At 48.2% G+C, this 27,111-nt stretch overlaps 1 protein-coding gene across 1 annotated transcript; it reads left to right on the top strand.

The window, feature by feature from the left end:
* Nucleotides 1-27,096, top strand: LOC310764530 (interferon regulatory factor 4-like). Its single transcript, XM_083618702.1, has 8 exons — nucleotides 1-877; nucleotides 1,200-1,389; nucleotides 4,380-4,471; nucleotides 11,986-12,100; nucleotides 13,961-14,077; nucleotides 19,028-19,423; nucleotides 22,229-22,347; nucleotides 24,117-27,096. The coding sequence occupies exons 1-8, from the start codon at nucleotides 245-247 to the stop codon at nucleotides 24,252-24,254; spliced, it is 1,800 nt and encodes a 599-aa protein (XP_083474828.1). The 5' UTR covers nucleotides 1-244; the 3' UTR covers nucleotides 24,255-27,096.
* The last annotated feature ends 15 nt before the right edge of the window (nucleotides 27,097-27,111 follow it).

Here is a 27,111-nt window from a genome sequence, read left to right as displayed (position 1 = left end):
CCCCACGAGAGTGTGGCCCCAAGCTATAGCTTGTTTAGCTTATACGTAAAACCGGCACTGATTCGGAAGCCTTATCAGGCCTGCTGTAAGGACAGCGAACGGAGAAGGCACAGGGTCCACGTTTGCTCGACGACGCAGCACCATCTAACCTTCCGGATGAGGCCGGATACTCGTGCAATAGGGGCTTCTGGAAGCGCCCCGCGTGTCTTGCCACGAATCCGAACCTATTTATGGGAGCCTGGAAATGTTTTTCCCCTTGGTGATCTGCACGGAAAAGGAATATGGGGAAGGCCACCGCTTTCGGCGCACCCAAATTCTAGGTCAACGACACCCCAACCCCCACTCCGCTTTGCCGTCCTTCTCCGCCTCCCCGAGGGAGGGACCGCTCCCTTTTGGCAGCCGGGCCGGAGCGAAAGTGAAACCGACGCGGCACAGTTTCGCTTTCCCGTCGCCCGCGCAGCTCGGCGTGGCGCAGCAGTCGCCCGCGCAGATCCGTCCGCGATTCCTGCACGGGGCTCTCTCTCCACCGGCCCTGGGGGAAAGGAATCGGGGAGCAGAGAGCAGGGTCGAGGGGGGGATCGGGGTGAGCAGCCCCGACGGTGCGGCGGCGGCTCTTGCCGGCTGGAGCGCACGAGCGGCGTCGCAGGAGGCGCGCATGGTGGGGAGAGCGCGGCTCCCCGGAGCCCGGGCGCAGCAGCACATGGCGGAGCCGAGGCCGCCCCCGATGCGCCTGAAGGAGTGGCTCATCGCGCAGGTGGACAGCGGCCGCTACCCGGGGCTACGCTGGGAGAACGGCGAGAAGACGCTGTTCCGCATCCCCTGGAAACACGCGTCCAAGCAGGACTACCGGCAGCAGGAAGACGCGGCGCTCTTCAAGGTATGGGCGCCCTCGAAGGGCAGCCTCCCGCGGGTGCGCCTTCCCAAGCATCACTTTACCCCATTCCCAAATTCTTGCGGGACCCTGGCCGGCTCCTGCCTCTTGCAGCTCGCTTTGCGCCTTCGCCGTCACCCCGAGTTCTTTGCGCATCGCGCCCCGTTCCAACCTCCCCGACGCGCTCCTGGCAAGCGGGCTCTGCGCCCTGCGATGCTGGGGAGTTTCTTGGGACTCGGCTCCAGGGGCGCGCCCTTGAACGCCCTTGGAAACCCCGCGCCCTCGCAAGTTTCATGGTGACCCGTCTCTCCTCTCTTCTCCGTTGCAGGCCTGGGCCGTTTACAAAGGCAAGTACCACGAAGGGCTGGACAAAGCCGACCCCTCCGCTTGGAAGACCCGCCTGCGCTGCGCCTTGAACAAAAGCACCGACTTCAAGGAGGTACCCGAGAGGAGCCATCTGGACATCTCAGAGCCCTACAAGGTGTACCAGATCCTCTCGGATGCGTCCCAAGAAACAGGTGAAGCCCCATGTGGAGAGGTGGTCCTCTCTTGCTGTGAAAAACAGACACCCCCCCTCAATCCCCTTAACCCTTATCACCAGCCCTGGACCAAATCCTACCAGCCAGAGGGCCATAGCTGTCAACGTTTCCCTTTTTTAAAGGGAAATTCCTTTATTCCGAATAGGATTCCTCGCAAGAAAAGGGAAAAGTTGGCAGCTATGCAGAGGGCTAGGGAAGTGTTCCCAGTGGTTCCGTTGCATTTCATGAAGGCAAGTCACTTTCATTGGCCGCCCCTGATTTTAAGCCTCTCCTGATCTCTTCTCTCTTCGCAAACAGGTCCATATACAAAGCAGCTTTGCAGGGAGTCAAACCACTGGTCCAGAAAGCTCAGTGTTGTCTACATCAGGGTGGTCCAGTGTGCAGCCCTGCTGGGCAACATTTGACGCCTTCCTAACCTCACAGTTCTTGGGCTGCCTTCCCAAAGCCCAGCGCCTCGCTCATCAGCAGGCTTTGGAATGAGGGCTGCAGGGGGGGTGTCCCTTTTTTGTCCTCCCCCCCCCCCCGTTCTGTGCGAGAAGGCAGTATGGCCTGTGGGTTCCATGTGAAAGTACTCTTGCACCCCACTTGGTATGAAAAGGTAGACTGCCCTGGTCCACAGTGGATCTCCAGTGGCTCAGGCAGGGGACTCTCTCAGCCCTACCTGGTGATGCCGGCAAAGAGTGAACCTGCGACCTTCTGTGTGTGACGCACATGCTCTGCTCTGGAGCCACAGTCCCTTCCTTTTAGTTTCTCCTGCTTTCATCAGCTGATAGAATCATAAAATCGTAGAGATGGAAGGGTCATTTCATCCTATAATAATAATTTATTATTTGTACCCCGCCCATCTGGCTGTGCTTCCCCAGCCACTCTGGGCGGCTTCCAACAAAGATTAAAAATACATTAAAATGTCACACATTAAAAACTTCCTTGAACAGGGCTGCCTTCAGATGTCTTCTGAATGTCAGGTAGTTGTTTATCTCTTTGACATCTGATGGGAGGGCATTCCACAGTGCGGGTGCCACCGCCGAGAAGGCCCTCTGCCTGGTTCCCTGTGGCTTTGCTTCTCGCAGTGAGGGAACCGCCAGAAGGCCCTCGGCGCTGGACCTCAGCGTCCGGGCAGAATGATGGGGGTGGAGACGCTCCTTCATCCAACCCCCTGCAATGCAGGAATCTCAACTTGTGGGGCAAGGAGAGGGCTCAGGCAGCAGCTCCCGCAAGGTCTGGGTGGGGCCCCTCATTCCTGTCCCTAAACCTTGCCATTGTTTTCCGTGCAGGTGGCTTTGAATTTCCCATTCCTTTCTCCCAGCATCTAAATTTGGTTCTTGGGTCCCATTCCTTAAAGCCCAAAGAAGCAACCTAACTTTGGTCCCCTCTGTTCTCCCCAGACAAATTTGGGGGCACCCATAGGCGTAGGCAAGGGGGACAGCTGCCCCTGAAATCAAGTAAATAAATACAAATACTTAACTGCAAGTAGAAATTGTAGAAAGGTTTTGACAGGTCTTTCTGAGCTCTTGGAGTCAAAAGGAAGTAATTCAAAGCAACTGTTGTTGAGACATTTCGCTCTGAATCTGCTGGACCAGAGCCGGACAGGATGGTGAAAGTTGGGTGTCCGGCCCCCCACTAACATAAATCCTGGCTGTGCCCATGGAGGCACCCAGGCTATCTCACCCCCCAGCTGCCCAGAGGCTGATCTCTGCAAGATTCCTCCACCTGGTCAAAAGGCGATTTTCTGTGCAAGGCAACATGACCACATGCTAAACCTCTCCTGATATTCTCCTGGTGCATCTGAGCCAGGACTTTTGGGGAGAAGCGATGTGCAGAGGATTCAGGCTTGTGAGGCAATTCCCCCTTGGACTGCCACACTCCTCAGCTCCTGCCAAACCATCTGGAGGGCAAAGTAGGGAGCGGAGACCCTTGCCCTCCTAAACCTGCTGTTCCAGTGCCTCTTCACATAGCTCAATAATTGAGGCCCCGGTTGATTTGCTCGCAAAACCTTCCGGGCTCCGTCCTTTGCAAACGTATTTTAAAAGGTAGCAGGTGCTGGCATGGACTTTGATCTCCAGAGAGCTGCTTCTGCTGCCAGCCAAGATAACACTGTTAGGCTAGATCAGGGGTCAACAACGCTTTTGGACCTGGGGCTACAGCGGCTCATGAAGAAATGGGACAGAACGCACTCCTCAAAGGGGAGATGGTTACTCTTTTTTACACTGCAAAAGTGAATGCTTTGCGCCTCCAGTTTTAATTCAAGAAAGAAAGTGTGCTTTGGGGAATAATTGCCCTGGAGACAGACCCTAAGAACCTAAGCAGTGCTCTGCTGGATCAGGCCCATCCAGCATCCTGTTCTCCCAGTGGGAAACCTACAAGCAGGATCCGTGCACAAGAGCCCTTTCCCCTCCTGGAGTTTCCTGCAACTGGGATTCCCAAGAGAGTTTCCTTAAGAAAGGGTCTGTCCCTGTGTAGCCTCACCTGAATACATATTGGTATTGGGTCCCCATTGGTCAGTCTTTGCTGGATCTGTCTATATCTATTCACACAGATAGATCAGTGACGTCTGTGTAGGTCACACAAAAAAAGGAGAGAGACTAGGTCCCTGCCCTGAGGACCTTACAATCTTAAGTAGTGACACAGCAGAGAGAAATGGAGGCCTCGTGGTGATCTGCGCAGGTATGGCACAGTTTCCACAATCTGTGCTGTAATAATTCCAGAAATATCCAGTAGACCAGGCACTGAGATCTATGTTAGAGCTACGTCAACGTTTTTTGCCTGAGCACAGCAGGGTTATCTGAGCAGCACAGCTATTAATGGGGGGAAAGGAAAGTGAAACTGAATTAAAGCAACTGGTCAGAATTACCAACTGATCAAGGAGCAGATATAGGTGGCAATGCTAACATGAGTAGTGCATAAGGGGCAGCTGGGACTCAGATAAATGTTATCTGGGATTAAACAGATTTTCTCTCTCTGCCTTTCAGATAAGGAAAATAGCAAAGAGCCCCTTTTGCAGGCAAGGCAGTCCCCAACGTCGGCACACCAAGAGACCAGAGAAAATGGAAAGCCAAACGAGGTATAAGGGTGTTGCTGGCACAGTCCTGGGGCTTGGACACTGTCATGCATATAAAAATAAATAAACCCAGTTAATTTGATGCCATTCAGGAATCCAACCGCCTTAGCTTTCAAGCTGCATGCCGCTGTTGTTGCCAACCCAGACGGATCAAGTTTTGCAGCAGAAATTGGTTGCTGTGTTTTGCAAATGTTTTCCTTTTTCTTTCTTAAATATAATTTTCGGGTTTGTTTTCGGCTACTTTTAACATTGCAGGCTCGGCTTCCCTGAACTGACGCCGTCCAGCTGTTTTGGCCAGGGCTGATGAGAGTTGTGGTTCAAAACAGCTGGAGGGCACCAGGTTGGGAAAGCCTCTTGGCAGGCAACGCAGCGCATCTAAAGTGTTCTGTGTCTCCTTACCTGCCATCTTGCTGCTCCATTGGAAATCCATCCCAGTGATTTCCTTCATTCGTATAACCAATATAGACGTCTTAATGTATAGAAACCACACCTGTAAGTTGTTTGCAAAGTGAAAACCATAGAATCAGAATGTGAAATATGAATACAGTGGTACCTTGGGTTACATATGCTTCAGGTTACATACGCTTCAGGTTACAGACTCCACTAACCCAGAAATAGTGCTTCAGGTTAAGAACTTTGCTTCAGCATGAGAACAGAAATCGTGCTCCAGCAGTGCGGCAGCAGCAGGAGGCCCCATTAGCTAAAGTGGCGCTTCAGGTTAAGAACAGTTTCGGGTAAAGTACAGACCTCTGGAACGAATTAAGTAATTAACCCGAGGTACCACTGTAAAATGAAAATGCATGATATCAGTCAAAACCCAGGCTGCAAATACTAAAATACTATTCATGTCAGGGTTTGGGCGTTGGCAGTAGGAATTATAATAATTATATCTGCAATGTGCTGTGGGGGTTTTTAAAAAAAAGAAGAAGAAGAAAGGGGAAGAATGGGTTTATGAAGCAGAAATAATATAAGAAGAGCCTGCTGGTTCAGGCCAGGGCCTGTCTAGGCCAGCATTCTGTTCTCACGGGGCCAACCAGATGTCTATGGAAAGCACACAAGCAGGATGCAAGCACCAGAGCTCTCTCCCTTCCTGTGGTTTTCAGCAACTGGTACTCAGAAGCATTGCTGCCTCCAACCCTGGAATCCTAGACTTGTAGAGTTGGAAGGGGGTCTCCCAAAGGCCATCTAGTCCAACCCCCTGCAATGCAGGAATCTCAGCTAAAGCATCCATGGCAGACAGCCACCCAGCCTCTCCTTAGAAACCTCCAAGGAAGGAGAGTTCACCGCCTCTCGAGGGATGCTGTTCCACTGTCAAACAGCTCTCTGGTGGCAGAGCATCACCATCATTTGGGAATGTTAAGGAAGGTAGGAGAGGATAATAAATCATAATAATAAATTTCATTTACCGTATTTTTCGCCCTATAGGACGCACTGGCCCATAGGACGCACCTAGATTTGAGGGGGGGGAAATAAAGGGGGGAAAATTATTTTTCCCCCCCGGTGCAGGGCTGGGGCGGGGGAAGCCCGAGCTTCCCCAGCCCCCAGAACGGGAGCCAGAGCGATGCCGAAGCTTGCGCGGCTGGGGGAGGGGGAAGCCTCTCACTCTCCAGGCTTCAGCGAAAGCCTGCATTCGCCCCATAGGACGCACACACATTTCCCCTTCATTTTTGCAGGAGAAAAAGTGCGTCCTATAGGGCGAAAAATAAGGTACCGTATTTTTCCCTCTATAACACGCAGATTTTTTCTCCTAAAAAGGAAGGGGAAATGTGTGTGCGTGTTATTGAGCGAATGTGTGGTCCCTGGAGCCGAAAAATCAGGCAAAAATCAAATCGCGCTTCACGGAGAAGGGAAATCTGAAAAGAGGAAGTGGCTGCTTTCCTGCATTCTGCCTCAGGGTCTTACTGCCCACCCTCCTCTGTTTCCTTGCTGTGTTTGCTGAAACGGAACAAAGAGCAGGGAAAGCCCCTCCCCTCCAGGCAAGCAGAGAGGAAAGCAGACTGTGTTCCTTCTATTTCCTCTCTGTGCTCCGGTGCTGCTGGGGGAGAGGGAGAGAGAGAGAGAGGGTGGGAGGGAGGGAGGGAGGGAGGGAGAGAGAGAGAGAGAGAGAGAGAGAGAAAGAAAGAAATGGCTGGGGTGGGGGGAAACGTTTGCCTTTCTTTTCTCCCTCCCGTTAAATCCCTCTCCTGCATTCTTAGCCAGCTGCTTCTCTGCACACCACCTCATGTCCCTTCTTTGTTTTTCCTTCGCTCTCCATTTAAAATGTGGTTACAAAGCATGGATCCTCAGGATCTTTGCATTGGGTCACCCCAAATTCACCATCAGATCACATAGCATGTCCATGGCTACAGCCTGCACCAAAAAAACCACGCACCCACTGTTGCCTGGGGCTGCAATGGTGCAAAAATGTGGTTACAAAGCATGGATCCACAGGGATCCTCAGGATCTTTGCATTGGGTCACCCCAAATTCACCATCAGATCACATAGCATGTCCATGGCTACAGCCTGCACCAAAAAAACCACGCACCCACTGTTGCCTGGGGCTGCAATGGTGCAAAAATGTGGTTACAAAGCATGGATCCACAGGGATCCTCAGGATCTTTGCATTCGGTCACCCCAAATTCACCATCAGATCACATAGCATGTCCATGGCTACAGCCTGCACCAGAAAAATCACGCACCCACTGTTGCCTGGGGCTGCAATGGTGCAAAAACGTGGTTACAAAGCATGGATCCACAGGGATCCTCAGGATCTTTGCATTCGGTCACCCCAAATTCACCATCAGATCACATAGCATGTCCATGGCTACAGCCTGCACCAGAAAAATCACGCACCCACTGTTGCCTGGGGCTGCAATGGTGCAAAAACGTGGTTACAAAGCATGGATCCACAGGAATTCTCAGGATTTTTGCATTGGGTCACCCCAAATTCACCATCAGATCACATAGCATGTCCATGGCTACAGCCTGCACCAAAAAAATCACGCACCCACTGTTGCCTGGGGCTGCAATGGTGCAAAAATGTGGTTACAAAGCATGGGTCCACAGGGATCCTCAGGATCTTTGCATTCGGTCACCCCAAATTCACCATCAGATCACATAGCATGTCCATGGCTACAGCCTGCACCAGAAAAATCACGCACCCACTGTTGCCTGGGGCTGCAATGGTGCAAAAACGTGGTTACAAAGCATGGATCCACAGGAATTCTCAGGATTTTTGCATTGGGTCACCCCAAATTCACCATCAGATCACATGTCTGTGGCCACAGCATGAAGCACAAAAATGATACATCCACTGTTTCATTCAGAATGTTTTTTCCCTTGTTTTCCTCCTCTAAAAACGATGTGCGTGTTATGGTCAGGTGCGTGTTATAGAGCGAAAAATACAGTATATCCCGCCCTCCCCAGCTGAAGCCGGGCTCAGGGCGGCTATGCAGTGGTACCTCTAGTTGCGGACGTGATCTGTTCCGGGGTGCCGTTTGCACCCTGAAAAGTTGGCAACTAGAGTGCCTCTTCCACGCATGTGCACAGCATGATCGAGCGTGCATGCGCGAAGCACGCAGATCACTTTTGCACATGTGCAAAGCGCGTGGATCACTTTTGCACATGTGCAAAGTGCGTGGATCACTTTTGCACATGCGCAAAGTGCACAGAACGCTTCTGTGCATGCGTGCACGGCGAAACCCAGAAGTATACACTTCCAGGTTTGCTGCGTTCGCAAGTTGAAAAGACGCAACGTGGACCTAACGCAACACGAGGTATGACTGTATTGTTTTGATATGATCCCTCCTCACTCATGCTAGAGAGCAAACAGCGGAGCACGTTCCCTTTGCAACTTAATTGGAAGCAAGTTGATGATTTGTAGGAATCCTTTAATTAAGCAATCCAGTCTGGCTTGTTCCTGGTAAGTTTCCCCTTTATTTCCCTCTCATAATAACCTCTTTCTGTAAAGATGAGCCATGCGCTGGCTAAGCCAGAAGAGGAGGTCCAAGAGAGAAGTCTGAAAAAGGAAGATGTCTGTGTGGCTTGCCCTTTTACAGGGTCTGGTAGGGTCCTGCTCATCTACCTGGTCACACACAAGGGGAGGAGCAAGTGTGACAGGAAATCCTCCCTGTCTGGAGCCACATTCCCCTGTGTGTCCACTCTAGGCAACAGGAAAATGTTGTACGTAGGACCCTCGTACCTACGGGACCGCCTCTCCCGATCTGCCCCACGGAGGACCTTAAGGTCCATAAATAGCAACACCCTAGAGGTCCCGGGCCCTAAGGAAGTCAGATTAGCCTCAACCAGGGCCAGGGCCTTTTCAACACTGGCCCCGGCCTGGTGGAACGCTCTGCCTCATGAGACTAGGGCCCTGCAGGATCTGATTTCTTTTTGCAGGGCCTGCAAGACAGAGTTGTTCCGCCTGGCCTTTGGCTTGGAATCAACTTGATCCCCTCTCCCTTTTTCCTTTCTCCTTCTGTGATGGAACTCCTATCTGGGGACTTTCCTGGCTTTTTTTCTGGCCCAAGTAGGACCAGTCTAGATAGTTGGCCTTGGTGAAGACTTGACGTTTTCATCCCCAAAAAAGTTTTTGATTTGAGTTTCTACTGAAATGAGGCTGCATTTTAATGTTGTATTTTAATCTTGTTTTTAAGTTGTATTTCAATCAATTATTTTTATACCTGGTGTTAGCTGCCCTGAGCCCGGTCTTGGCTGGGGAGAGCAGGGTATAAATAAAATTTAATAACAATACTTGACTGCTCTAGCAATACATCCCACACATCATGGCATCACTGCAAGTGCTATAGTCCTCCCCTCTATGGCGAACTTTCCTAAGACCTGTTGACTGCCTTGGGGCCACCCGTAGCCTCTGATCAGCTGGGCTGGTTCAAGCACACCCACCATCCAACCCACCAAATTTCTGCAGTTCCAAAGTCACCAGCCATGCCAGTGGCAGCTTGCAACTGACCTTGCCTGCAACATGACTGGCATCGTGGGCACATGCTCTCTGTTTGTGGTGCCAGACACCGGTGCCACCTGGAACAGCAAACACACCCGAGTCCCTGAGCCAGCTTTCCTGGTGTTGCCTGAAGCAGACATCTTTGAAAACTCGCTTCTGGCAGTCGGAACAGCCACGCAGCTGCAAATTGCACACATGCCTCTTGCATTGCTCAGATGGGAGGCTTTTGAAGCGAGAGATGTCGCGATGGAAAAGTTTTCTGCTGAGATGCACTGAGCCTACCTTTACGGTTTGAAGGTCAGGATGTGGTAAATCTGTCAACACTTAGAAATTCCCTTCTTTTCGGGGGGGCCACTAGGTGGCGCATCGGAAGATGGCTGACAATAACATCTCTCCGACCCACACGAGGTAATTTGGAGGCTATGATGGGGGTAATTAACCCCCATCCTTAACCCCCCCAGGATGGTGGGGGGGACGGCCCTTGCCTGCTGTGCCCTATACCACCCCCGAATTTGTGGGGGTGGGGGCACTAGGCACAAAGCCCTCCTGTGGGATTCCAGCACTCCTGGACGCCGTCCCTGATTTGCGCCGCTAGTTGCAAGCATCTTCAAAAGAAACAATTTGGACGAGATAAATTGCACATGCTTCAAGGAAAAAGGGGAGTAAAGACTGCTGACAGAAGAGATCTCTGATAACAAGACAAGAATAAAATATGAGAAGATACGTCAAGATACGGTACAACAAATGACTGAGGGGGGAAAAAACCTGCCTTCCTTTTTCTTATGTGATTTAACAAGAATCCCCTCCCCTAATGAGTCAGAAATTAAGGACTTAAGCTGTGGATTTAAGGCTGTGTGGAGATAAACTTTCGAACCAAAGCAATGTTTCAAGATGAAGCTGGAAAGCTAAGAGTTTTGGAATGACGCAGTTAAAAATGCCGTCGCCATTTTGGGAGGCATTGTTGGAGCTCTTGGGTCTGGGAGGAGAAAGAGAGAAATAGAGTTGTTTACATATCGTGGATCAACTCCTCGGTGGGACTTAAGAGCGACAAATGCCAAATTCATGATGGAAAGAGCGATGTTATCTACGAAGGAGATATATGGAAACCATCTGGACTTAGTGGAGGAACGGGAAATCCACACAGGATTATTATTTTGCTTATCGGCTTAAGGAGACTAACAGAAGAGATCGTAAAGGAAAAATAGAAATTATATGAACAAGATATGATGTGGAAACACCAAGATAAGACTGGATAGAATTATGAATTTTGTTTGGACTGATTGGGACTGATTCGGACATTAACGCAGTAATAAGAAGATGATCTGAATCCCCCTTTGGATCTTGAAGTATGGGTTCCCCCAACAAAATTCAACAAAATTTAAAAATTTGGCTTTGTAATTTGGAATTTATGTGATGTGATTTAATTTGATGTGATTGGCCAGTTAATAAAAATTATTTAAAAAAAAAAAGATATTCCCTTCTTTTCCTCCTTCTGAGCAGTTTGATCTGGCTTCGTGCCTTGAGGCCGCTCTATCTTCTGGCTGCAATGCCTGAACTATTAATCAGTTAGAGTGATTAATTGGAAACATTTAATCGACTCAAAGGGTGCTCCTGGTTCATCACGCTTAAAAGAGGCGTTTTCCCTTTTCTCGCACCCAGGAGGAAATGCATGCTCCTAGAACGATTCCCGCTGTGGCAAATCTGTGAATCTGTCTGAAAACAAGGAAACCAAAACTAGGCTTTTTGCTTCAGGGACACAGTTGGAGGGAATAATGTTTCTGAATACCAGTTGCTGGAAACCACAAGAAGGGAGAGCGGGCTCTTGTGCTTGGATCCTGCTTGCGAGTTTGATATTGGGGCATCTGGTTGGCTGCTGTGAGAACAGGGTGCTTGACAAGATGGGCCATTGGCCTGATCCTGCAGGCTCTCCTTATGTCTTACATTATTATTATTATTATTATTATTATTATTATTATTATCCTCCGCCAGGGCCTTCTCAGTGATGGCTCCGACCTGGTGGAATGCTCTGTCCCATGAGACCAGGGCCCTGCAGGATTTAACCTCCTTCCGCAGGGCCTGTAAGACAGAGCTATTCCGCCTGGCTTTCAATTGCAACTTAGCCTGATCTTTTATTCCCCTTCCTTCCTTCCCCCTTCCCTTTTTATGAAGATTATCCACTTTGGGATCCCACAGCTAATTCTCCCCTCACTGGCCCAGATAGGACTAATTTAGCCAGCTAGTCCTGGTGATCATCTAATGTTTATTGGATGGATTTCCCCCCTAAATTGATTTTTGATTTTATTGTTATTTACACTTTATACCATATTTTATGTTGGTTTTTTGTAGCATCAATTAGGTGTTTTAAATTTGTTGTTAGCTGCCCTGAGCCCGGTTTCCTGAACCTGGAAGGGCGGGGTATAAATAAAAAAATATTTATTATTATTTGTTTATTTATTACAAAGTTAGGGGGCGCTATAAGCCCAAATGCAGCCACATTCCAAGTCCATTTCCTGTCCTTAGCCCTGGGTGAAGGTGCCTCGTTCAGAATTACACCTGCCGTGTTTTCTTTCTTCCCAGGTCAGAACACCTTCAGAGTCAGGCCAGGCCAGCAAGGATGAGCCGCTGGTGACTCCACAGAGCACCCCAGGGACACCTCAGGCCCCCCAGCAGCCAAGCCACGGAGAGCACCAGGGTAAGGAAGAAGACCAGGGGCCTTTGGCTCCGTTTTGAGTTGGCCCTGCTGCTCTGGGTCACTGCTTCCCCTTGACTATTGGATCTATTTCATCTGCTACCTGGGAGAAATCGCTAGGGACCTGACCCAACATCCTAGGCAGCCTCTGAAAGGGAGCCTGTTTTCTGTGCCTCTGAAAGGTTCTGCAAGACGAAAAGTCTGCCGTCCAGCCAGATGGGTGGTGTATAAATAATAAGATTGTGATGATGATTATTAAAGTGCCAATGCCCATTCCCAGTGCCCTGTTGGCCGTATCCTTCCAGTGGCCCACATGGACACAGGAAGTTGCCTTCTCTGAGTCAGAGCAGTGGTCCATCAGGGGGCCGCGTAATAATCATCTTGCAGTTGTAAGACATCCATCTTGCAGAATAGAAGCATCTGCCTTTGGGAGTTCCCTGCCTCTTGACACCAGGCAGCCGGCTTCCACTTAACTGCTCTTGGTGTCTGCTGAGAACATTTCTCTTTAGGCAAACCTATCCAGATATAGGGACGCAGGTGGTGCTGTGGGTTAAACCACAGAGCCTAGGATTTGCCGATCAGAAGGTCGGCAGTTCAAATCCCCGCGACGGGGTGAGCTCCCGTTTCTCAGTTCCAGCTCCTGCCAACCTAGCAGTTTGAAAGCGCGTCAAAGTGCAAGTAGATAAATAGGTACCGCTCCGGCGGGAAGGTAAACGGCATTTCCGTTTGCTGCTCTGGTTCGCCAGAAGCAAATGCTGGCCACATGACCCGGAAGCTGTACACCGGCTCCCTCGGCCAATAAAGCGAGATGAGCGCCGCAACCCCAGAGTCGGCCACAATGGGACCCAATGGTCAGGGGTCCCTTTACCTTTACCTTTATCCAGATATAAAGAATATACGTCAGGTTGTTAGCCTATTGTTATCCTTCTTGGATGTTTTAAATAGTTGTTCTAAACTTGAGTTTCACTGTTTCCTTCTTTTTGTAAGCTGCTTTGAGGTGAGAGAGAGAATGTGTGTTTTACTACCTAATGGTATCTTCTTCTTCTTCTTTGGCGATCCCTTGTAGCCGAGTAAGATTGTCTTCCACAAACACAGTTTTAACAGTGAGTCCATAAGTGACTGTGGAGGCCAATTCTGGATCCACACGTCCTTCCACAGTGGGGACATTGGTTCCCAGGCAGGAGTTGATCACGGTGTGGATTTGCCAAGCGTGCCTTCCTCTTAGCATGTTTCTCCCTTGAGTCCTGAGTTCAAGTGTCTCCAAAGCCCAGGACACCTTTGGTAAAGGCTGTTCTCCAACTGGAGCGCTCACAGGCCAGTGTTTCCCAGTTGTCTGTGTTTATACTACTTTTTTTTTTTTTAGATTTGCCTTGAGACAGTCTTTAAACCTCTTTTGTTGACCACCAGCATTACACTTTCCATTTTTATGTTCTGAAATAAATAAATAGATTTTATTTATTTCAGATTTTCTGAAATAAATAGACTCATAGAATTGTATGGTTGGAAGGGACCTCTAAAGTCATCTATTCCAACCCCCTGCAATAACACGTTGTCATCCACACTGTTTGGCAGCTGCTCTCCAGAGCTTCACGGAGGCAGTCTTTCACAGCCCTACCTGGGGATGTCAGGAATCGAACCTGTGACCTTCTGCATGCAAAGCAAACGCTCTTTCCATGAGCTACGTCCCTTCCTTAAGGAGATCTGCCATATGTGTTGTCTGGGGCTCTTAAGAGTTGCAGTGTGAAGCCTCTGGAGAATATGTACCTGGGGAAAGAGATGGCTTTGTCCAAGCTGCTGTTTCACACCTCGCAGGGACAAACGAACCAATTTTAAAGCTCTCCTCTGTTGCGCTTCCCTTTCCAGGGTACCAGGTGAAAGGTTTTTTCTACAGCTGTAACCTGGCACACTTCCACTGCCATCCGAGCCCCTCCGCTGCCGGTCCCAATCCCCAGTACGGTGACAATCAAAACATCAACTCGGGTAAGGAGAGGAAGAAAGGGTCTCTGTTCGAAGACAGCCAATAGCGGTTAGAGCATCGGGACTGGGACCTGGGAGAGACCAGGGTTCGAATCCCCGCTCAGCCACAAAGCTCTTGCTGGGGGTAACCTGGGGCCAGTCACTGCCTCTTTGTGCCTAGCCTACCTCACAAGGTTGTTGCGTGTTGGGGGGTGACGTGAGGAGGCGGAGGAGACCCTTGAGCTCCTTGGAGAAAAACGCTGGGATAGAAATGCCGTAAATAATTTTAAAAACAATGAGCGCTAGCTCAGATGCCTTTAAAAGGAGTGGGAGAAGACAGTAAAGGACAACAAAGGCCTCTCCTGGTATGCCCCGCGGAGGACCTTAAGGTCCACAAATAACACTTTGGAGGTCCCGAGCCTCAAGGAGGTTAGATTGGTCTCAACTAGGGCCAGGGCCTTTTCAGCACTGGCCCCGATGTGGTGGAATGCTTTGTCACAAGCCCCTGGGGGACTTGACATCTTTCTGCAGGGCCTGCAAGACAGAGCTGTTCTGCCTGGCCTTTGGTTTGGACTCAGTCTGACCCTTATGTTTCCCTCCCCTTATGGTCTTGATTTATCAGCTACTTTTAAAATGAGGCTGCATTTTAAATTGCATTTTAACCTGTATTTTAAATTGGGTTTCCCCCCTGTCTTTTCCCCCTATTATGTTTTTACTGTGATTTTATTGGTGTTAGCTGCCCTGAGCCGGGGAGAGCGGGGTATTTATTATTATTAGTAGTAGTAGTAGTTCTGAGGTTCCAGTTTCTTACACAGGCCAACCAGATTTCTCTTCTGGGAAGGGAAAGCCGCCTCCTGCTCTTGTGTTCATGGAACCAGAGAATTAAGGAGTTGGAAGGGATTCCGAAGGCCATCTAGTCTAACCCTGCTCACAGCTGTCCCTAGGTGGGCTCAAGCCCCCAATCTTATGGTTAACAGCCAGACCCACTGACCCATTGCGCCACAGCGGGAGGCTGCCTTTGATTCCGGGAGCAGAGAAGGGCTGAGTCCGTGGCTGTTAGCCAGTACAGGGAAATGAAACCTCCATGGCCAGGGGCAGTTGGAGGCTTTTAAAATCTTTTCTTTCCCCCGCCACGCTTTTCAAGAGGCAGAAAATCCCATTGCATTGTGCCCACTCAGAGCTCAGTTCAGTGCAGAAAGCAAGAAGAAAATTTAAAAGAGCAAAGGTTGGCCACGCTGCTCTGCACAGGAATGCCAAAATCTGTAACTGGGCTAGAACTTGATGAACCCAAATTTCACCCTCTGCAGGCCAGAAATAACAACAACAACAATTTATTTATGCCCCACCCATCTGACTGGGTTTCCCCAGCCACTCTGGGCGGCTTCCAACAGAATAGTAAAATACAATAATCTATTAAACATTCAAAGCTTCCCTAAACAGGGCTGCCTTCAGATGTCTTTTAAAAGTCTGGTAGTTGTTGTTCTCTTTGACATCTGGTGGGAGGGCGTTCCACAGGGCGGGGGCCACTACCGAGAAGGCCCTCTGCCTGGTTCCCTGTAACTTGGCTTCTCGCAGGGAGGGAACCGCCAGAAGGCCCTCGGTGCTGGACCTCAGTGTCCGGGCAGAACGATGGGGGTGGAGACGCTCCTTCAGGTATACTGGGCCGAGGCCATTTAGGGCTTTAAAGGTCAACACCAACACTTTGAATTGTGCTCGGAAATGTACTGGGAGCCAATGTAGGTCTTTCAAGACCGTGTTATGTGGTCTCGGTGGCCGCTCCCAGTCACCTGTCTACACAAAGCAGGGAGAAGGGGATAACTTAGGTTGAAGGGCCAGTAATAATAAAAATAAAAATACATCTTATGCCAAGCTACGTTTTAATTTATATATATTTTTAACTGTTGCTATATCTGTAGTGTCCCTGTTATACCTAATTGCAAATTCAAATGTGTCCCTATCGTGTTTTATGACTTCTTTGATATTGTATGTGGGCTGGAACTGGTCTGTGACCGAAATAATAAATTCAGTCTTATGCCAAGCCTAGAGGAAGATGAAATTAAAAGCAGGCTTTGCACTGAAACGGGTTTCTCTCCCACATCTAAGGAAGTTGTGATTAATTGGCAGGAGCCATTCCTTTTCCGTTCTGCAATTCCCCTTTTCAGCTTCCTCTCTTTTAGGACATGAATTTAAGGGCCTTTCCAACCCTGCCATTCTGCAATTTCTGTTATCCTCCTTCTCCGCCTCCATTGCATCATAGAATTGTAGCGTTGGAAGGGACCTGAAAGGTCTTCTAGTCCAACCCTCTGCAATGCAGAAATAAGACACAGTGACATTTCCCCCCCCCCCATTTTTTTTATTGGTTTTCCAAAAATTTTAAACAAACATACATCTTATTTGTACTTAATCCAATCTTAGTAACATTGTTAAGTGACTTCCTCAAATCCCCCGGCTGAATTTCAGTATATATCATTGTAACAGTTTTCCAAAACCATTTTTCTCATAAAATTAACTTAATCACTTAACGTCTTTCTTTCTTTTCATTTTAACTTTAAACATGTTATTCTCTAACAATACATATTTAAATCCTAAGCCTATCTGGTATTTGCAAGTTTTTCCCATTAAGTTATCTTAACATATTTAACTAAATAGTCTTTGAGTTTCCTCCATTCCTCCTGGTACTCCTCCTCCTCCTCCTGATTGTGGACTCTTCCAGTCAGGTCGGCTAGCTCCGAAAAGTCCATCATCTTCATCTGCCATTCCTCCACTGTTGGAACTTCTTGTGTTTTCCAATTCTTAGCTGCAGTTGTAGCATACAAAAACAGTCTAACATCTTTCTTGGGCAATTCCAAACCTGTTATTCCAGGAAGAAAGGCCTCTGGTTTCTTAATAAATGTATATTTCAACATTTTCTAAAATTCATTATAAATCTTCTCCCAGAAGTCTTTCACCTTGGGGCAGGTCCACCACATATGATAAAAAAGACACAGTGACATTTTAATTGGATAGCTCGGTTGGTTGGAGCATGGCGCTGATCATGCCAAGGTCGTGAGTTCGTTCCCCGTGTGGGACAACTGCATAGTCCAGCAATGCCAGAGGGCTGGACATAATAATAATAATAATAATAATAATAATAATAATAATAATAATAATAATTTATTATTTGTACCCCGCCCATCTGGCTGGGTTTCCCCAGCCACTCTGGGCGGCTTCCACAGAGACCAAAAATACACTAAAATGTCACAGATTAAAAACTTCCCTGAACAGGGCTGCCTTCAGATGTCTTCTGAATGTCAGGTAGTTGTTTATCTGTGACATCTGATGGGAGTTACAGATAGGTAGCCGTGTTGGTCTGCCATAGTAAAAACAAAAATTTTTTTTCCTTCCAGTAGCACCTTAAAGACCAACTAAGTTAGTTCTTGGTATGAGCTTTCGTGTGCATGCACACTTCTTACCAAGAACTAACTTAGTTGGTCTTTAAGGTGCTACTGGAAGATCTGATGGGAGGGCGTTCCACAGGGTGGGTGCCACTACCAAGAAGGCCCTTTGCCTGGTTCCCTGTAGCTTTACTTCTCGCAATGAGGGAACCGCCAGAAGGCCCTCGGCGCTGGACCTCAGCGTCTGGGCAGAACGATGGGGGTGGAGACGCTCCTTAGATGACCCTCAGGTTCCCTTACAAAGCTTGCTCTTTGCAAACTGGGCAAGATTTAACCCTCTGCTTGTCTGCTGTCAGGTGGGGGTTAAATTCTGCTGTGTTTGCTGGGAGCAGGCACACGCAGCCGGTGCAGAATTGAACCTCGCTCACCAGCTGTTTCATGACCCTTTTTGTGATTAATCTTGTTTACATCAGTTGATGCATGGTCTTTCTTGATTCCGGTCTGCGTTCAGTCATTGTTTAATGTCACTTTGCAATGCGGGGATTGTGGGTGAAACAGAGGTTGCCCTGACTCCCTTCTCCCCAAGCCGCACTAAGTTCAGGAGCAGAATTGCAGGGCTTGGCTTTGTGGAAACGCCCGGTGCAGCTCAAACCACGTGATACTCAGACGCAACTCCTACAGAATTCAGTCCATTGTAAGCTGGTTAGGATTGCACTTTTAAGGTTACCTTGGTCGCTTTTGCTTTATTTGCAAACACAGTCTTTTGGAAGAAGCCTGGCTTCTAAGAGCAGCCACCAGTTTCCCAAAGAACAACAGTTTCAGCCAGTTCCAAACTTTCTCTGCATTGGTTTTTTGGGGCTTCTCCAAGCAACCTTTTCCTTGAGCAGTCGTCCTGATTTGCTGACATAACAACAACAACAACAATTTTTTTTATACCCCACCCATCTGGCTGAGTTTCCCCAGCCACTCTTGGCGGCTCACAGTCGAGTGTTAAAAACAATACATCATTAAATACACTGGTACCTCGGGTTACAGACGCTTCAGGTTACAGACTCCGCTAACCCAGAAATAGTACCTTGGGTTAAGAACTTTGCTTCAGGATCAGAACAGAAATCACACGGTGACAGTGCGGCGGCAACAGGAGGCCCCATTAGTTAAGTGGTACCTCAGGTTAAGAAAAGTTTCAGTTTAAGAACGGACCTCCAGAACGAATTAAGTTCTTAACCCGAGGTACCACTGTACAGCATTACATATTAAAAACTTCCCTAAACAGAGCTGCCTTCAGATGTCTTTTAAAAATAGGAAAAAACGCAACCTGAAGCGTCTGTAACCCGAGGTTTGGCTGTACCGATTTTACCTCCTCCTCCTTGACTTCCTTTGGGGTTAATTGGCTCTTTTTAAAACCGGGTTTACATGAGATCTAGACAGATCTCCAGCCAGTAATCTGGCTGCTGCGTTTTGGGCCAGCTGAAGTTTTCAAGTTGTCTTCAAGGGCTGCCCCATGTAGAGCGCATTGCAGTAGTCCAGTCTGGAAGTTCCCAGAGTGTGGAGACTTTTAACTGCGTCCAGATCCTCACCTCTGCCTCCTTTTGCCCCCCAGACTGCTGGCTCCGTGTCCGCCTCTACTACTGTGACACGTTGGTAAAGGAGGTCACCACCAAAACGGCAGAGGGCTGCCGGATCACCTATCGCCCGGTGCCAGCGGACAACATGTGTTTTTTTGGTTCGAGTGGCCTGGAGCAGGTGCTGTTCCCATCTCTGGACGCCTCGGCCGGGAGCAGCCAGGGCGGTAGAGCAACCGGGGCCTTGCAGAGGCTGCTTCCCCATCTGCACCGGGGAATCCTGCTCTGGGTAGCCCCCGAAGGGGTCTTCATGAAACGGCAGTGCCAGGGCAGGGTGTACTGGAAAGGGCCGCTGGCCCCCCACGAAAACCAGCCCAACAAACTGGAGAGGGAGAAAACCTACAAGCTCCTCGACACCCAGCAGTTCCTGCAGCGTGAGTATTAGTATTGCTTATTCAATTTATTTTTTCCTTTCTCCTCCTGTGATGGAGGGACACAGGTGGCGCTGTGGTCTAAACCACAGAGCATAGGACTTGCTGATCAGAAGGTCGGCGGTTCGAATCCCCACAACGGGGTGAGCTCCCCGTTGCTCAGTCCCAGCTCCTGCCCACCTAGCAGTTCGAAAGCACGTCAAAGTGCAAGTAGATAAATAGGTACCACTCCGGCGGGAAGGTAAACGGCGTTTCTGTGCGCTGCTCTGGTTCGCCAGAAGCGGCTTAGTCATGCTGGCCACATGACCCGGAAGCTGTATGCCGGCTCCCTCGGCCAATAAAGCGAGATGAGCGCCGCAACCCCAGAGTCAGTCACGACTGGACCTAATGGTCAGGGGTCCCTTTACCTTTACCTGTGATGGAACTCTTATTTGGGGACTTCTCTGGCTTTTTTCTGGCCCACGTAGGACCAGTCTGGATAGTTGGCCTTGGTGAAGACTTGACGTTTTCATCCCCCAAAAAGTTTTTGATTTGAGTTCCCATTGAAATAAGGCTGCATTTTAATGTTTGAATGTTGTATTTTAGTCTTGTTTTTTAAGTTGTATTTCAAACACTTTGTTTTTATACCGGTTGTTAGCCACCCTGAGCCCAGTCTTGGCTGGGGAGGACGGAGTATAAATAAAAAATTATTATTATTACAGTGGTACCTCGGGTTACGTACGCTTCAGGTTACATGCGCTTCAGGTTACAGACTCCGCTAACCCAGAAATAGTACCTCGGGTTAAGAACTTTGCTTCAGGATGAGAACAGAAATCGTGCTCTGGCGGCGCGGCGGCAGTGGGAGGCCCCATTAGCTAAAGTGGTGCTTCAGGTTAAGAACAGTTTCAGGTTAAGTACAGACCTCCGGAACGAATTAAGTACTTAACCCGAGGTACCACTGTATAATATTATTATTATTATTATTATTATTATTATTATTATTATTATTTCCCCGCAGGTCTCAGGGCGGTTCGCAAGAGAAAACCACAATATAAAAACGCCAAATGCACAAAATAAAAACAGAAGTAACTCAATAACTCCCCCTCCCACACACACATTTTAAAAGGGCATTGGATGATAATTAGCCCAAGGCCTGGTTAAAGAGGAACGCTTTTTCCTGGCACCTAAAGGTGTATAATGAAGGAGCCAGGTGAGCCTTCATGGGGAGAGCATCTCACAAACGGGGAGCCACCTCAGAGAAGGCCCCGTTCTCGTGTTGCCACCCTCCGGACTGTCATTGGAATTCTACTCAATATTGATCCAGAGCAGATCTCCAAAAACGTATAGTTAGCAAAGTAAAAACTTAAACATGTTGCAGAATTCCCCCCAAAATAGACCAGAGGCAGTTAACATTTCATCCAGCAGAGCTTTACTGCTACTGAAGATAAATAAAACATTATTTATCTTCAGTGTCAAATGAACATAATGGTCACAATTCCAGTACATCCGGCATTTGCCCTGTCCATACGAAATCCAGTTGCAGCAGACTTAACTTAAATTTGCAATAACTTATAATAAGACCAAAACTTACACAGAACAGCACACCAGAAGGAAAAGAGATCGAAAGAGAAAGTGAAACCCAGGATCCGTCTGGTCTCTTATAGTTAGCATGACCTTGGCAGAAGAGATAACAGAACCAGTTAACGCCAGCTGTAGTCAGCTTCTCTGAATAACCCAAACATCATGAACTTTCCCCCAACCCTAGGAAGACTTGGCTGGTTCAGAGAGCCTTGGGTCCTGGCATGCAAAAGATGAACAGGGTACATCTGTAATGGTACACTGGGCAAACTACTTGGGGCATAACATTCAGATGGCAGATTGGGAAAGGGTATAGAAATCGAATCTGTAACGGCATGTTGTACGCTAAAAAAGAATTACAGTGGTACCTCTGGTTACGTACTTAATCCATTCTGGAGGTCCATTCTTAACCTGAAACTGTTCTTAACCTGAAGCACCACTTTAGCTAATGGAGCCTCCCGCTGCTGCCGCGCCGCCGGAGCACGATTTCTGTTCTCATCCTGAAGCAAAGTTCTTAACCCAAGGTTATATTTCTAGGTTAGCGGAGTCTGTAACCTGAAGCGTATGTAACCCGAGGTATCACTGTATATGAAAATGATGTGCCGGTGGTATTTGACTCCTAGTAAGCTGGCAAAAATGTATAGAACAAGTACAAATACCTGCTGGAAATGTAAGGAAAAAGAAGAGGTCATGTAAAGTACTAAAGGCTTTTTGGGGAAATGATATACCGTATATAATGAACTGAAAAAGATGTTTAAAATAACTTTTCTTAAAAAACCAGAAGCCTTCTTATTAGGAATTGTTGGTACCGACATCCCAAAGGAAAAGAAAATACTTTTTATGTATGCAACAACGACCGCTGTAAGCACATGAAAACATTAGCAGGATTTTAACCTCACTTGTAATGTAACAAGTACTATGGACAATATGGATAGTTTTAAAATACAGATTATCATATAATATGCAGTTGAAAATGTGGACGTTAGGACCCATGGGTGGCATAGCTGTCAACTTTTCCCTTTTCTTGCAAGGAATCCTATTCGGAATAAGGGAATTTCCTTTTAAAAAAAGGGAAACGTTGACAGCTATGATGGTGGGGAAGTCTCGAGATTCAGAGAAATCTCTTTATATGGATATGTATTTGGCGTTGTTATAAATTTGTATCTGTAAAATCAAATAAAAACAACTTTCTTTTTTTAAAATAAAGAGAGAGCCTCAGGTCCTAACCACTATCTTTTGTCTGCCATTCAGAATTACGGGGCTTCCTGATCCACGGACATGCTCCGCCTCAGTATCAGATCTACTTCTGCTTTGGAGAGGAATATCCTACTGCTCCTGATCAGAAACCCCACAAGCTCATCATGGCACAGGTAGGTATTGGCCAGCAGCCGCAGAGTGGCGAACTCAGGATTCGGACCAAGGGAGTGGTGGGTGTCAAATAGGGATGGGTGATATATTGATGCATTGCCCATATCGTGATACTGGTTTCATAATTTTTGACCTGGCCATATATTGCAAATCATGATGTGTGTGTTCGGGCAGGGGGATATATTGTCCAAAACCAGTTTGAAGTCCATAACGTGATACCGATTTCATAATGTGGCAGTATGTCACGAATCAGGGACGCGGGTGGCGCTGTGGGTTAAACCACAGAGCCTAGGACTTGCCGATCGGAAGGTTGGCGGTTCGAATCCCCGCGATGGGTGAGCTCCCGTTGCTCGGTCCCTGCTCCTGCCAACCTAGCAGTTCGAAAGCACGTCAAAGTGCAAGTAGATAAATAGGTACCACTCCAGCGGGAAGGTAAACGGTGTTTCCATGCGCTGCTCTGGTTCGCCAGAAGCGGCTTAACCATGCTGGCCACATGACCCGGAAGCTGTGCGCCGGCTCCCTCGGCCAGTAAAGCGAGATGAGCGCCGCAACCCCAGAGTCAGCGTCAACTGGACCTAATGGTCAGGGGTCCCTTTACCTTTTTACCTTTATATTACGAATCATGAGTTGGGAGGGTGTGCCAAAATCACAATGCAGGTAAAACCGTGAAGCCGGCCGGTGCCTCTACCTGGCTCCATCCTTGTTTCAGACACCGTGATGATTGGTACAGTGGCGCCTCGGGTCACAGATGCTTCAGGTTACAGACGCTTCAGGTTACAGACTCCGCTTACCCAGAAATAGTACCTCGGGTTAAGAACTTTGCTTCAGGATGAGAACAGAAATCGTGCTCTGGCGGTGCAGCGGGAGGCCCCATTAGCTAAAGTGGTACCTCAGGTTAAGAACAGTTTCAGGTTAAGAACCGACCTCCAGAACAAATTAAGTTCTTAACCCGAGGTACCACTGTATTTCACAATCTTCAGCTGGTGATATATCGCAGTGTTGAAAACCCGATATCGCCCAGTCAAAAACGTCCTGGTCGTGAAACTAGAAGATGGATGTGAGGATGAAGGCAGTGGCCTGTCTCACTTCCTGTACCCAAGATAGCATTGGTTTGGGGACTGGGGAGAGGAGATGCATTAGTGGAAGGGCAGGGACTAAATATCTCGAGGTGGTGGCAGGGCAGTGGAATTTGCCTGACCTCCCATTCACAGTTTCTCCTCTGCTCACCAGGAGGGGCAGTGAGGCTAGCGTGGTGCAAATACTCTGAGGGAGCCAATCCAGCGCTCCCATTCGTATGTTTGCCCCATGGCAACCTCACCACTGCCTCTTCCTCCTCCCTCGCAGTTGGCGGCAGCCCCTTGCGCGATAAAAAGCATTATTCAGAATAGCAGTTTGCATGACCAACTAGTAAGACAATAAAATTCAGATCAGTAGCAATTAATTGCACATTTATTCAAAATGGTATAGTGGCGAGCATAGCTTCCTTCCAAAATCCAATCTGTTTTAGTTCAATTCAACAATAAATGATGAGCTACGGTTGCCATATCTCAAAAAGTGGGAATCTGGACACAGGGAAATGCTGCCAAACGCAGCTGCTGGTCTGTCCGCCACCTCCTCTCCTCCTCCTTGCAAAATGCGACCAAGGCTGGGGGGCAGAAAATGCAGCTGTGGAAGTGTCTCCCACGATACAAGTGACCCACTTCCTGTTTGTGGCCAAACAGCCCACTTCCTTCCTAGTTGTGACCTTCCATTTCTCACCCCCTGCCTCCAGGTTGAACCGGTGTTCGCTCACGATCTCTGCCTCCACGCCCAGCAGCTGGGGCCTCGTTTCCTGCAGGACTCTCACACAGGCATTCCCGACGTTCCCAAGAACATCATCCAGATCCTGAAACAGCTGTGCCCGCCTTGAATCTGCCGGAAGTGGCATCCTTGGCTTGGTGGCTGAAGGACAAGGGACTTGCGGGCCTTAGGGTTCATAGAATCGTAGAATTGGAGAGTTGGAGGGGACACCAAAGGTCATCTGGCCCAACCCTCTGCGATGCAGGAATCCGGCAGAGGAGAAATCTTGGTGCCTCTCCTGACTGTCCTGGTTTAGTCACCTGGGTGATCTGCCTCTGCTATGCTATCTAGAGTGCCTGACTGGCATGCACTAAAAAGCTTGTTTGAATAGAGGGGTTTATTTTTCACAAGCCCAGATGATGTTTCTTGACTGTCCCATTTCAGAAGCTCACATCTGAAATGCACACATAACAGGGTTCTAGCTTAGTTTTCACACTGCAACACTTTTGGTTGGAATTTTTTCCCCCTGCATAGCAGCTTGTGCACATAGAGCTCAGATGCAAATCCTCAGTTTGGAAGGGCAGTTCACTGTTTTGAGGTGTCCTCTGTTTGAGGGTCGCCAAGTCTGGTTTAAAGGTCAGGAACCCCAAGAAGGGGGCAGGGCTTGAATTTGCCCACCTTGTCAGCACCCTGAGCAGGCAAGACAGAAGTTACCTGGGCAGTCATGGTGAGACGCACTGTATTTCTATTTAAATTTCAGCAGTCATTTCTACATTTCATGCTATAGCCACAAAATTACCATCATAATATTTTTGTTATTTATATGCTTGACTGGGTTGCTCCCGACAAAATCTTAAAAACACAATAAAACATCCACCATTAAAAATTGGCCTGTACAGGGCTGCCTTCAGCTGTCTCAATATGCAAACCAATGTCCTCTTTGTTTCCCCCCAAGCATTCAGGCAGCACCAACGACTGGATATTTTTACCCTGGGTGTGCTTTTAATGTCTTTATGCACTCTTATTGCAGACTTTTATTCTTGTCATAAATTGGCTCGGGACTTCTTGTCCTGGGAAGCGATTTGCAAATTCAGTCGACCAACCCTAGCCTTCTCTAAGGCACACTCTCTCTGTGCTTTTGTGCTCTTGAAATACATTGCGCAAATCTCGGTGTGGTTGGGTGTGGAGCGGGCTTTCAAGCGATCCAGCGAGCATTTATTTGCATTTATTTATTTGCTTTGAAGTGTGTGATTTGCTCTGTCCTTCCTTACTTAAAGAGTAGAAGAGGAAAATTTAGCACATCACTTTAGAGATGGTGGGGGAAGGAAAGGCAAAAATTGGACTACCGTGCCTTTAATTATAGTTGTGTAGAAGAGAGATGGCAGAAAGTGAGGAGGAATTTAAAGAACCTTTTAATGAGGGTGAAAGAGGAGAGCGCAAAATATGGTCTGAAGCTCAACATCAAAAATATGAAGATCGTGGCCACTGGTCCCATCACCTCCTGGCAAATAGAAGGGGAAGAAGTTGAGGCAGTGAGAGATTTTATTTCTTGGACTCCTTGATCACTGCAGATGGTGACAGCAGTCATGAAATTAAAAGACGCCTGCTTCTTGGGAGAAAAGCAATGACAAACCTAGACAGCATCTTAAAAAGCAGAGACATCACCTTGCCAACAAAGGTCCGTATAGTTAAAGCTATGGTTTTCCCAGTAGTGATGTATGGAAGTGAGAGCTGGACCATAAAGAAGGCTGATCGCCAAAGAATTGATGCTTTTGAATTCTGGTGCTGGAGGAGACTCTGGAGAGTCCCATGGACTGCAAGAAGATCAAACCTCTCCATTCTGAAGGAAATCAGCCCTGAGTGCTCACTGGAAGGACAGATCGTGAAGCTGAGGCTCCAATACTTTGGCCACCTCAGGAGAAGAGAAGACTCCCTGGAAAAGACCCTGATGTTGGGGGAAATGGAGGGCACAAGGAGAAGGGGACGACAGAGGATGAGATGGTGGGACAGTGTTCTCGAAGCTACCAGCATGAGTTTGACCAAACTGTGGGAGGCAGTGGAAGACAGGAGGGCCTGGCGTGCTCTGGTCCAGGGGGTTCACAAAGAGTCGGACACGACTAAACGACTAAACAACAAGAAGAGAGAATTTCAGCAGCTGCAGCCCAGGACTATTAAAGGCAGATGAACCTTGTCGTCTTCTGTATCTGGGCACTCTAGGATGGGAGAGGGGAATGGGCAGCAGGAACACCTGAAATTGGTGTGTCAGTCCCGTTTCATCCCTAGTTTTTTAGAGACTGGGGCACTTCCAGACTGCCACTATTTCTGCGGGGGATTCCGTCAAATTCAGGTTGCACAATTGCAATTGCTTTGGATGTGTTGTGCAACAATCTCACTTCCCGCAAAGGCTGGACTTTTTGCAATTGGGAAAGTGCACTCGAAAGTGTGGGAGGACACTCTTGACGCAACATCGTGTGACCTCCCCAACCCTCCAAAATAACAGAATGAATCTTCTTTAAATAGCTTAAGTCGTCTTAACCTCTCTGCAAATAGATCAGGATGAAGCGCCTTGGACGAATCTCTGGCATGCAGCCTCGCAAGTCCCCTGCTAACCTTCGCTGAGGTCCTGAGCAAACACATTTCCTCCCCCCAGGATTGCAGGTCTGTGCAAGAGAGACAGGCAGAGACAGGGTTGTTGTAATGCGGCGAAATTTCAGACCTGAGCAGCCACAGATGAATACTTACCAGCCTCTGACAGCAGCTTGATACACAGCCATGCTGGCAAGGGATGATGGGAGTTGTAGTCCAAAGTGGGCTGCAACTACTAAGAGTTGTAGTGCACAACAACAACTGTAGAGAAGTTTTCAATGCTTTATTGTGTTTTATAATATTTTGTTGGGAGCCGCCCAGAGTGGCTGGAGCAACCCAGTCAGACGGGTGGCATATGAATAATAATAAAATTATTATTATTATTATTATTATTATTATTA

The sequence above is a fragment of the Podarcis filfolensis genome (assembly GCF_964270895.1).
Source record: "Podarcis filfolensis genome assembly, chromosome: 6".
Lineage (NCBI taxonomy): Eukaryota > Metazoa > Chordata > Lepidosauria > Squamata > Lacertidae > Podarcis > Podarcis filfolensis.
The sequence above is the reverse complement of the archived record's forward strand: the minus strand, read 5'-3'. Positions and strand labels throughout refer to the sequence as shown.